The sequence below is a fragment of the Haliotis asinina genome, chromosome 5 (assembly GCF_037392515.1).
Source record: "Haliotis asinina isolate JCU_RB_2024 chromosome 5, JCU_Hal_asi_v2, whole genome shotgun sequence".
NCBI lineage: Eukaryota > Metazoa > Mollusca > Gastropoda > Lepetellida > Haliotidae > Haliotis > Haliotis asinina.
Window position 1 is genome coordinate 39042158 of NC_090284.1, and position 12695 is coordinate 39054852.

General features: G+C 38.9%; 1 protein-coding gene across 4 annotated transcripts in view; it reads right to left on the minus strand.

The window, feature by feature from the left end:
• The window catches only part of LOC137284393 (synaptotagmin-15-like), a 102212-nt gene that overhangs the window by 16788 nt on the left and 72729 nt on the right, over positions 1-12695 (minus strand). For all 4 annotated transcript variants that reach the window (XM_067816181.1, XM_067816179.1, XM_067816183.1 and 1 more), the window contains one exon: positions 6712-6922. In XM_067816181.1, coding sequence (XP_067672282.1) covers positions 6712-6922 — 211 coding nt within the window. The remainder of the gene's footprint in view (positions 1-6711; positions 6923-12695) is intronic.

The following is a 12695-nucleotide window of genomic DNA, read 5'->3' on the forward strand; positions in this document are numbered from 1 at the left end:
GAGAGGTCACAAATAGGCGGAATGCCATACTTAAGAAATTACAGAAATGGGGGAACTCCTCTTCAAGTATTGATCTAAACAATAAGATAAAATCGTTGACGATCAATCACGTGACTGGTCGGTGTTACTGCGCGTTAAAAGGTTGCCGTGTGACATGTTCACAATCTCTCCCGATAGTAAAGTCTCGGCGTTCTGTTCAAACAGTGTATGTCTTGAAATAATTACTTCGTCTCCAGCAGAACCCGTAATAAAGCTGTCGAGGCTTTACAACCTTCTTGTCTCCGGTTTATAGTGATCCACCAGTGTTGGGAGTTATTAACCGTTCCCAATCCAAAGGATCAGTCTTCGTGCAGCATGAGTGCGTGAGTTCAGGTTTATGCAGCTTATAATATATTTTCACTACTCCACGATTGCATAAGACTCGCCAAACAATCACTCGTGAATTTAAAACAATATGTCTCCATTAGCTTTAGCAAGAAATACCGTCGCTATAGTATAATGAATGTTCATTAACTTTTGTCAGTGATATGCATTATACCGAATATAAGCTTGACTGCAGGGTGCGAAATAGTCACTGGCCCGATGGTAAATGGCTGGTATAAATCAAGTGGGGCCAGTACATCATCACAGTAACTGGCCAAACTGGCTTGTAAATTTACTTGACGCCATTCCGAAACAGGTCCGACTTGTTAACCCATAACACAGGTTTACATCATACAATATAATGGCATAAATGTTATCATATTAACAGCTTAGCAATGGCATGTATACATTTATTTGCTTTTGATGGAATTTTACTTGTTTGTAATCATTTGCTTAGTTTGTACATTCCCATTTCTGGCTAGTGAATTAAGTTCGTGGGCCAGTAAAGTTTCAGGCTTAGCTCGCCCGATTGGCTGGCAAAATGTGGAAACTTCCGCATGCTGCTTACATGTACGTAATAATCTTTGCTGAAACAGCAATAATGGTGGTTTGCAGGTAAGCCGTTTAAGTATTCGTTTTGTGTATATGATAAATCAGTAAAAATGCTAAGGGTACAAAGAAGAATTTACATTGGCTACACATGCACCAAAGGACAGTCACATTTATGTTTTTTTTGCAATTTCATGTGTAGAATTATTTTCAAATACATGTTAGTCACCATATTAATTATTTATTAAAGGAGGTTTTAAGCGGCATAAACCAATACAATGGTTAACATCCCACTTATACCACGTAATGTCTAATAGCTAAAACGAATCTGATCGCACAGGGAATAATAACCTTTTCGTTTTGAGTATCAACTCGGCAAGATATTACAGTAATCCGAAGCCTAAAACATATGTAGTACGAGCGAATCATCAAGTGTGGTCTTCCTCTTGTAGTACTTACTTATTTGTCATCACGTCAGTAATAGTTTCAATATCTCAATTTAGGAATATTTCTCGGGGACGCACCACATTCTTGTTGTTGTGGTCTATTAATGAAGAAACGCCTGCTACCACCTTTCTGGGGATTGTATGTGAAGCTATAGACAACCCGCTACTAATAACTCTTGTTTGCGTCATCTATCACCGCCAATGTTCATAAATAGGACTGCAGAGGAGATACGCTGTGATCCCTGCAGAGAACAAGATCAGCCTATGACTCAAGTATGTCTTGGAGGTCAGTGGAGGCCATTCGCTGAACTCAGATATAGGTCAGGTAATACTCTTTTCTTTATATACTCATTTACTTACTTTCACAATGGTATGTTTGTTTCTTAAAGCGTCATTCATCTGACTTACAACACACAAAAACTCTCGCTCGTCAAGAGGCCATATGGTACCAAAGGGCTCGGTGTCCTTGTGTAATTGATACACTTGTCGGGATTTGTAGCCCACCCATCTCTAAGGAATAAACAATCAGTCCCGAGTATCCAAAGAAACAATCACCATCAATCGTAAAACAGACTAACATCTATTCATGAAATGAAGATGTTTCGTAAAAGAACACAAGTTCTTCATTTATCTTAATAAGACAAAACGGAGCAAAGCTGCTTGGTTCATTTCAGGACACATTTTAAAGTCACTCTTTCTTGGATATATTTTTTCAGTACTGCATAACAGCATTGGAAAGGTTGTGATTGGTTGGTTGTCCGTTGTTTAAAAGTTGCACTCAACAATATTCCAGCTGCGGTATGTAGATAATCGAGTCTGGACTAATCCAGTGAGCAACAGCATGAGCATCGACATACGCAACTGAGATACGAAGACGCGTGTCGAAAAGGTCAGCGAGCTTGACCACCCGATCCCGTTAGTCTCATCTGAGGACAAGCGTGGGTTGATGAAGGCCAATTCTAACTTGGGATCTTCATGGGTTGGAACATATATGAATAGGGATCAGTTGGCATCTGTTATGACACTTGGTGTTAACGAACACCGGTAGTGTTCACACTAACAGCACAAGCGGCCTGAACTCGCTTCCTGTGTCAGAACTTCATCCATGCGCCAACAAGGAGCCACGACAATGACGGTATTGATTTTCTGCTAACGTTTGAATGTCCATGAGGCGATTGCATATACATGTATATTGATTCTTCATTTTTCTGACAACCTCTGAGTAACCGCCCAGTCACATACGCACAAGCGCAACATGCATGAAATGTATTAATATGTTATCAGGACGTACTGCAGAAAAGTAAATTTGTCACACAACTAGACACGCCAAAGATTCACTCAAGATTCTTTTCTGTAACAGCAATTGGTCTAAATAAGATCGTCATGATTTGGGGCATCTATTCCACGGAATATATAAAGGAAATTAATACATCGCTATGTTTGTATAACAAGAATGAATTGCTCTCTGAAATATTTATACCTTCTGAGTAACTCAATAATATTAATAGTAATGGGTTGTTATTTGTATACAAGATATGAGGTAATGGAACCCACTCTATTACTAAAGTATCGATTCGCAAATAAGATCCCTAAATCACGGTACTCCCACTGTATGATTCATGTATTAAACATAAGAATGTAAAATTTCCCCATGACGTTTCCAGATTATTTGTTTGTCCATGAAAACTATAAGAAAATGTACGATCGTGAATATCATGTATTTTTATACGGCCTGATTGTAGATAATTTTATTTCATCTAAGCAGGAAATCTACCACGTATTTACAAAACAGGCTCTGTTGAATAATTCAAAATGCTGTTCGAGTCCATCATGGCTTTTTTGACATGTTACGCGTAAAGTGCCTCTTCGGTCAGTTGTCTGAAATGGCCTTCTCCTTGAATGTGACTGCCTACTTTTTCTCGTATCACAGAAACTTAGGACCCTTCCTTGTAAAGTGTACGGAAATAGACCTGCCCTCCTGGATACTGGTTCTGTTTATACAGATAACAACCAGACTGATCCATTACGGCACGCACTTGAATGTCCCTCCAAGCAAGGCTTCAACCTCTACTGCTGCCTTCCAGAATCTGACCACGGTAACATGAGTTATATATGCTTCCAATCCCCTCCCTTACTATTGTTGTAAATGAGGCTACCACAATAAGGGACATATTGCTGAACAGTATTAAATAACAGCAAAACATAATGAGAGTTTGTAATGATTATTTAAATTACCAGTCATACGAAACGAGTAACCAGTGAGTTCTGATAGGTTGCCCTTGCATATGGCAACGGTCGTTTTTGGAGTTAAAATTAGGGTCGTTTAGTAGTTAAAACGTTCGTTAGTCACGTCAAGACATTGGGTTCTCTATCGTGATGATGCTCTATGAAAAGAGTCAGAGATCTCTGTAAGCACAGTGGCTAGTGGACATGATCGTTGTAGACTTATAAATGAACTCAAAGCACAGTGGCATGTGGATGTGGCTAATTGAATCTTTTTGAGCACATTGCTAATCCTCCTTATGCCCGTTATAGCATTAGAAAATATTATGTGTAATCAATACGATGATAATAACACCATAACTGTTCATCACCTTCTGTTGGTGTTTAAATTTCATATTCATATTCAACATCATTTTTCCCATTTTGTCATTATCATAGCTTTATCATCTTCATCTTCGTCACCATCAATCATCATCATCATCATCATCATCATCATCATCATCATCATCTTCGTCTCTATGTATTACCACGGCTTTGCGATACATAATGAAGTGAGAAATTGAATCCTCTGCTTTCAGAATATACTGAGGTCATGATATTGAGAGAGACGACTTTTCCACCTCTGCGCTGAATTCGGAATTCCACCTTTATGAGCCTGTTGAATTGATAAGATGCCCCTCGGGGAAACACATGCGTGCAATACAGGCTTCAAGTTGATTAATGCTATCTCACGTATGACCTTTATAAGTGATTAGTTTTTTTTCTCAATAATCTTGATGGGAACTAACATCCATAGATCAAGCAAGCTAATCCTTCCTCAAGCTCGAGTATATTTGGAGGCAGAAGATTAATAACATTCAGAGCGCATGCGCCAACAGCAGCACAACTTGCACGTTCCCGGAAGATGCGTGTGATTCCTGATGTTGACACTGTACCTTTGACAACATTGACCAGAAACGCTATCCTGCTCGCATCTTTCAATTACAGACAAGTCGGGTCATCTGCTCCAAGATAAAACGCATCTGTAAATAGCAATTTTGTTATTGAAACAATTCGTGTTTGATCGAGACTGATTTTCGATTTTTCCTGCATACTATTGTTGTCAAGGGTGGAGAGTTGTCAACTGACGTTTAACGATCTGATCTCACACAATGGTTCAAACATGTTGGCAGATAAGAAACACAGTTCTCTTATTGTGGGGCTCTGCGTGAAGGAGCCGAACACCGTGGTAACGGCGCTGCGTGAAGGAGCCGAACACATTTGTATTGGCGCTGCGTGAAGGAGCCGAACACTGTGGTAACGGCGCTGCGTGAAGAAAGTCTACATAATAACTTCTCGAGGATCATAATTACGTACTATGTGCTGCTTACAGATGAGATATGATGTAAGTCCCTCGCAAGGTTACGATATTCGATCACTCGGGGCAACTAATTCGTCATTCCTAATGTTTACTGCTACATCAATAACTGTTGTGAAATATGCTTTAGATATTTGATATTTCGGAAAAAAAGTGTTTATATTTTTGTACATGCTCGGGATGGTAGAAGTTCATGGTGAAGCAGTTCGGACAACTACTGTATTTACTTCTTTGGAGACCATGTGATTCAGCTTCAATACTGAGGAGAAAAAAACATCATCTCATACATGAATATATTCAGTCACCTATTTGCTGATACATGACAATAACTTATTAAAGTTTACTACAGTAATGTACCATTGTATACACCCCGCTATTCCTTATCATCACCATCGCGCACATGTGACATGCTTGGTCCTCTGTGCTCGATTATAAGATGAGTTTAAGATCTATTTTCATCATTCTGTTTTAGTTATATCTTTAATTCTTGTCATTCCAGTAGCAAATATTTCCACTTGTTTTCCGTGAAGTGTTCAAAACTTAGATTTTCAAAGCTCTTCTAGTGTTGAGGTAGCCGTAAAGTCCATAGATTAACATTTACTTACGACTATCTTAGCTCAAAGACAACTTCGACACTCTAGGCCCTAATGTTCTGTAGGTCAGGTGTGTAACACGGGGCTTCACTTTGAGTGCATAAATGGCTTCCTTCAGTAATTGAGAAACAAAAGCCGAATATGCTGATGACGAGAGGCATTTTCCATTTTGGTGCAACCGAAGGAAACGGACATTGTGCTCAGGGACTCATGATGACTAGTACTTCGTTATATGGGATTCGAACCGAGGGTTAGTGAATCACGTTACATTCCGTTACGCTTGTTCAGATTCCCTCAATAATGTCCACAGAATCAAATGTGCTTGTTTCGTAAATTGACTCTAGTATTGATTAGCTGACTTTTAAAATGTCAATTTTCCTGCAAATGTCGCCAGGATTTTTTAATTTAATCACAGATCTAACATTGAGCATTTCAACATTCGAGGGGCCTTCAACTGACATTTAACCATCACCTTGACACTGTGGCATTGCACGTGTTACACAGAAGTACAAGTCTCTCCGAAAATACAATCCAAAATTTTCCCCGGATGACTGCTTACTTGTGAAACCTTGCACTATTCTGGACTGTAATATAAATAAACGACGACCTGGCAGCTTCAGGTGTTAGGTGGGAAGTAATTGAGGCCTCATCTGTTTCCTAATTCTCATTTCCTGCTTATTCCTGTTAAAGAAACCTATTTTCTCTTCTAGATCTTGTTCTGTGTGTTTCCTCTTTGAAATATTTATTGCTCAAGTCTGATTTTGAATTGCGTCAACGAGCATTTTACCGGAATTTCTTAAACAGCCGAAAATTCTTCTATCAACTTGGGATGTAAAGAATCCGCGGATGATCTTTGGCATGGGCGTGAAAATAAATATTATTGGTAAATATAAATGGAAGTCTTTACTTAATGCACAACATGTCACACAAAACATCACAAAAAGCCAAACATCAAAAGAAATATATAGTCCTGTTTAACTTGACGTGCAACACTTTGTGGATCTACATACCAGACTCGTATCAGATGAACACACGCATTCATTTTGGCTCCTTCTATTTGTAAACACATCACAAGGGTATTCTTGCAACTTGTCCCTTATAGCGATGATGCATCAGATCTACCAACACTTTACCCGTCTTTAAGACAGCAGTGTTAAACACAGAAGTTCCGAATGCTTACCTGACAAATGGATCGCATCCATTGTCGTTCCCCAGTACCCGGCTGGGTAGGTTCTTGGCTTTAATGAGTGTTACAAGAAGTTTTTCTGTTTCCCGTTCATACTCGACGGCAAACCAGATGCGGCCGATATGGTCCCTTGGGACATCATAGTCATCATCCTCATCGGCAATTTTGTACAGACTTGGGTCAATGGATCCGAGGGCATAGGCACCTGAATAATGGCAAAAATATTACAGTTTGGTTTTATTTATGGTCGCCAGTCTGTGGCATGGTTCTTGGCTGCTGGGAACGTCAGACTACATCATAGATTGGTCTGTAACAAATACTTATGCTGGGCTCAGATGGCCGTTAAACGTGACCCTTGTATCTTTTTAACTTAGGCTTACATCAAACACAACCAGGACGATGCTTGTATATTGAGAAAGCTGAGCAGGATTAGGACTTGGAGGTGGGGGGCGAGTTGAATTATATGTGTTAGTAATAACTTTGTCTTTTTTCAGACAGTCTTCTTGTGATATGTATTATTGTTTCACACACTGACTGCATCCAGCTCCCGACATGACGTTAACACTTGACCTTTGGTATCAGCGTTGAAGAACATGATCAACCTCTCTGCAACCATCTGGCGTTATCAGTGGCATTGATTTATATTTGCTGTATTGCATGTTGCAGACACTAGATACTTCTCGGGTTACACGGAAAAAGTATTTGAATGCTCAGCGTTTACAGAGGAAGAAAGATAAAATTACATGGACTTTCTAGAGAGGGCATCGTGGCTCAGCTAAAACACTATATTCACATACAATGGAGGTCGAACAGATTACGAATTCCTAAATTAGCCCTCTGTAATACTGAAATTAATACACACCGGAAAGAAACCAAAGAAAAGAACTAAGACCCGTATATCGTTACGAGGTGTGGCTGAAAGCTTTTTGAAGATTAGGTTTTGGGGATTGCGTCAGGTTTCATCATTTCCCTTGCTTGGTGCTCACACTTTACCACTGCAACGCTGAAGTGTCAATATCCAGCTGGTATTACATTTCTTCCTATTGTGTCATTATATTACAGAAATAATTCGCCATTTGAAAATTTTTTGCCAGACACATACCTTTCACGTTCAAGAAGTGACTATCTCACGGGGCCAAATTTAGTGAACACAGAGCGTGCTGGTGATCAATGGGAAGACACAGCAGCCATTGCAACAACAGGCACTCCAACATATAAGGACTCCATGACGTTCATCATGAATATTTACCAGCCATAGCATGATCAGCTGATGGAGCAAACGTTGCGTTCTTCTTAGGTAGAGGTACATATATTTCTTCTACTTTTACTCTTGTTCGGTCTGTTGCTCAAAATGACCAGCCTCAAGTCATTTATTTTCTAAAAATGAGATACAGCGGCCGTATGGATGGCTGTATGGCTGTATGGCTGTATGGCTGATCATTTCAGTTGGACATACCTGATGGCAGTCATTTGTTTCAACATTTTCCACATGGTCACTTTGGTGGCTACCTTCAGAAACACGATGCTTGGTTGTGTAATGGTTCAAAAGCAGTATATTCTAATGGTCGGTTTTATATCTAATACCCAAGGGGCACTGTACTCGGCTCACCTACTCTGTGTGTTGTCACGAGATTCAATCTTCACGTTATGTGAGCTTGCCTTTCGGAATTATTACATCAGTGAATTTCACTCAGTAATTCAATCAGAATGACGACAGAGCACTAATGCTTCACGTCAGACCGTTACATTGCTGAAATTGATATTTTGAGCAAATACCATTCATCCATTTCTTAACATATCCTTTAATATACGTCTATTTACTGCACACGATAACGAGTTTTTTTCAGCCTGGTCACGTGTGTATAGGAGACATGGAACAAAATAGTGTGTTTCGGACACCCGGCATTGACGTTTTCCTGGTATTGATCTGGTTGCTGCCAGTGAATTCATAGTGTATGAACGCTTTCGACATTCGAACGAAAGGCGTTTCCTTAATCATAAGAAAGTTCACACGTATGATTATGATTGGGAATCGTCATGAAAAATATATGATACCAGGTGTTCGTTAAAAGATGAGCTTATCCTGCCCCAGCGGTGGCACCCATCCTGGTTCAGAACATTTTAACGTGCACTGAGAAACTTCAACGAGATCTGATTCACTGTATCTATCGAGTCACATTCAACACGATTCATATTTTAGCCAACACGGAAATGAGATCGAGAAACGAAACACATTTAATATGACAAGTAGCGACACAGGAGAGACAAAAGGCGCCAATGTTATAAAATGACAAATGTATGACGATCTGCGTTAGACTACAAGGTTATGAAAAAAGTTATCAGTGAGGTTCCGGCAGAGGACCATGTTAAAACCTGACGAGGGTGACACCAGCGGGGGTCGATTGTCGTGTACATGTACTGCCTACATGAATTATTTACAATGTGTTACACCATGTAGAGATCAAAAGACAGTGACAGAGAGCGGTGGGATTGGCAATCAGGGTAACCCATTGATCTCAACCTGACACTGAAGGCTGGAATCCTGGTCTAGTACATGAGAAAACAACATTCAATACACCTAATCTAATATACATAGATATGAAACCCACCAGGGATACGCAACACATGGTTAACTGAAAACCACTTTGATATTTTGTGGATATTTGACTCTGCAATGGGACTTACGTTTCATAACAGTTTGAACAAATAGGCGATCCTATAAAAAACTCATTGGGTTTTTAAATATACCATTAAAAAGTAGGGGATATTGGATTTACAAGATTGGTAAAATGCACATAATTAACCCAAGGAGGAAACAGATGAAGAGAAATTAAGAGGAAATGTGACATTTATTCCATTCCTTTGGAAATGTTTCATCTGTATGGATATATATAATACTTTTTCTCATGTGCATTGGCATGGGCTTGTGGTATGATGTGAAATGCTCTTAACGTAAATACAAGGAAACAAATTCCATTTTGTAGAATGTGGATTCCAGCAGGACTATGGCTTATTTCAGCAAATCATGCAGCTTAGCTAATTAATCAAACAATCTGAGCCTTGTCAAAAGTCAAAAAAGGATCTTTCACAGAAAACAAGAAAAAGGCGGTTATAAAGAAATCAATGAGACAACTACTTTATTTCGTTAAAGCTATTGCTCATTATTTGAATTTAGACCCAAATACAATCTACTTTCCCTTTTTACTTCGTTTTCATCAGCTCTTGAGTTTGGTACATTTCAATGAACTGGCATTTTGTATTTTCCGTAAACAGCCTAAAAATGTTATAGCTTAAAATAGTTCAGGCCATCACCTTCTCAAAGGAGAAGTTGTCACGCAATAATATATATAGCAGACTTTCACACTGGTAGATTAATATCTATTTACAGCTGAAATGTATGAGGATATTATCTTTTAGAAAACCGAGCCTCTTATATATCGATATATGCCTCACTCGGAACTGGTTGTTAGTTATAGAACTAAACGCCTATTTATAACAGGTTGAGGTGGAAACTGGGATCGTCAAATACATTTATTTTTAGACCAAGAGGCATTAGAGAGGAGTTACCTTTGTGCAGACAGAACAATCGACGCTTTGCGTAAATCAACCTGTGTCGGCCATTTATCAGGGAAAATAGAATGATGTAATTATATTATTCATATTAGAGAGCGGGTGATTATGGAAATGTCTTTTTACGTAGAAAGAATGTTATAAGATAATGGGAGATTTGTTTTTCAGTGATAAACATGCCTCTTATGTACAACTACTTGGGAAGCATGCACTACCTGAGTGTACGGAGAACTTTGGGGACGGGTATAATCATCACTATTATATTGTTCCTTGTCGTCTGAAAAGAAGCATTAGTGTCATTTTGCAAACGGTAACATTGGGACAAGACGATGTTTCTTGCAATGCCCTAGCCATGGAAAAAGGTAGTACCCGCAGCGCACATATATACATACACACATATACATACATACATACATACATACACACATACATACATACATACACACACACACACACACACACACACACACACACACACACACACACACACACACACACACACACACAGATATATATATATATATATATATATAAGATCTCATACAGGAATTCTGATTTGACGCTATGGAATTAAGAAAGATTATTAGCACCACTTTGCACAGTGTTATATTAACTCAGGCATCCCAAAAGGGAGGTGAATGTTTAGGTGTATACTGCACCCCTAAGTGTTGGTGTGCAAGTGGCCAAGTATCATACGAACCCACGTACCAGCAGATCCTGCAGACAGTACACCAGCAAGAAGCAAGCCAATAGATCAATGTGCAGGTAATGTTATGTCACTGTCTTTGCAACTACATTGAAAGCAATAGCAACATCAGGCACACCTTTATACAAAATCAAAATGGACGTGTCTCTCGTGATGTTCAAATAAAATTAAGATCCATCTTTCTCGCGAATGTATTTTGGTCGGTAACTGTTATTTTGAGAAAAAAATAAAAGAAAATTAACATACAGCTATAAACTTGTGATAGTTTGCTGTGATGTTTCTGTACATGTGATCCACACAGATTTACATATTTGCGACTGTCTTGTATGGGTAGCGAAACGTGTATGATTAATAAAGCCAGTGTCATACACTGCCTGTGTTTCAAATATCAAACCATTTCATTAGATTTTATTGCCTCCTGTGCATCCTCAAGGGAACCTTACAATTATGCGCCATAGGAGTTCATGCCAGGCTGTCATCTTCAATCCTTCTTAATAAGCCAGTATAAACTAACATCGTAAAAATATCAGATTTTACAGGGCATGAAGAAATTTGAAGCGAAAGAAAATCATATTAAAGAATTCGTATCTATATCGATTGTTGGTTGGTTAACATGTTCACTATGAGATGTTATATTACTGTGTATGTATAAAGCCGAATAAAATGCCAAGTCTGAATGACAGATTCCATATAGATATGACATTTTGAAAGAACGTTAAGTACGCCAACATTAGGAGCACGTAAGAGGCTGACATTTCTGGGAAGGAGGTTCACCAATAAAACACTAGAGGAATCTAACGGTAACAATAAACATGGTTGATCGAATTTAATTGTGCATCTGGACGGAGAAATCGTACGCCATTCTGTTCATTCACGGGAAGCATTCCGTAATAAAAAGCAAACAAAAGAAAATAACATTCTATTTAGAGATCTAAATTAGTCCAATGTAAAGCCTTGCAAAAACAGGCAATGTTTCTTGTCCTCGGTAAATCGGAGAAGTCTGCACAATGCAGTTCAGAAGTAGCTGTAAATACGTTCAATGTAAGCGCGCATTCATCAGAATAGAGCATCAGATGAACTTCTACAAATTAAATCTTTTACAGGTTGTTTTGCAAATAGCTTAGAATAGGTTGCATTGAGAATACGTATTGATTTTGTTAAGATATTTTGAGGTTTGCTAGATGAGAGTATCTCACGTTCCATTTGATGTCATGCACAAATATCTTTACATTTGATGCAAGAGTTGCACGTTATGGGAATATGGAATCCATTTCTAGTAATCAGTAGTTAAAGTCACGGTAAGAGCGAGTGAATGAGGTGGGCTTTACGCCGCTTTGAATAGCATTCGTGATGTGTCACGTCATATCTGCTTGAAGACCGAAACGGTGCAGTTCCCACTGGGTTACCTACTGGTGAAACCCAAGAGCCTCGGAATGGTACTGATGAGGAAGCCGGGATATGACCTTACTAAAGATCATTGACTTTTGTGTGCCCACGGAACGCGAATCTCCATTGCGAATTTTCGCTTTAAAGGTATCTTTGAAGTAACGACATGCAAAGATGGTCTTATTTAAAAGGAAAATTATGTATACACAAAGAAATTGTGTTTATGCCGTTCTTTAAAACAATACGTTTACAGTATACACCAACACAAGGACAGTTTGTCAATATCCGGATATTTCTATTAGTTTTTTGTCAGTCA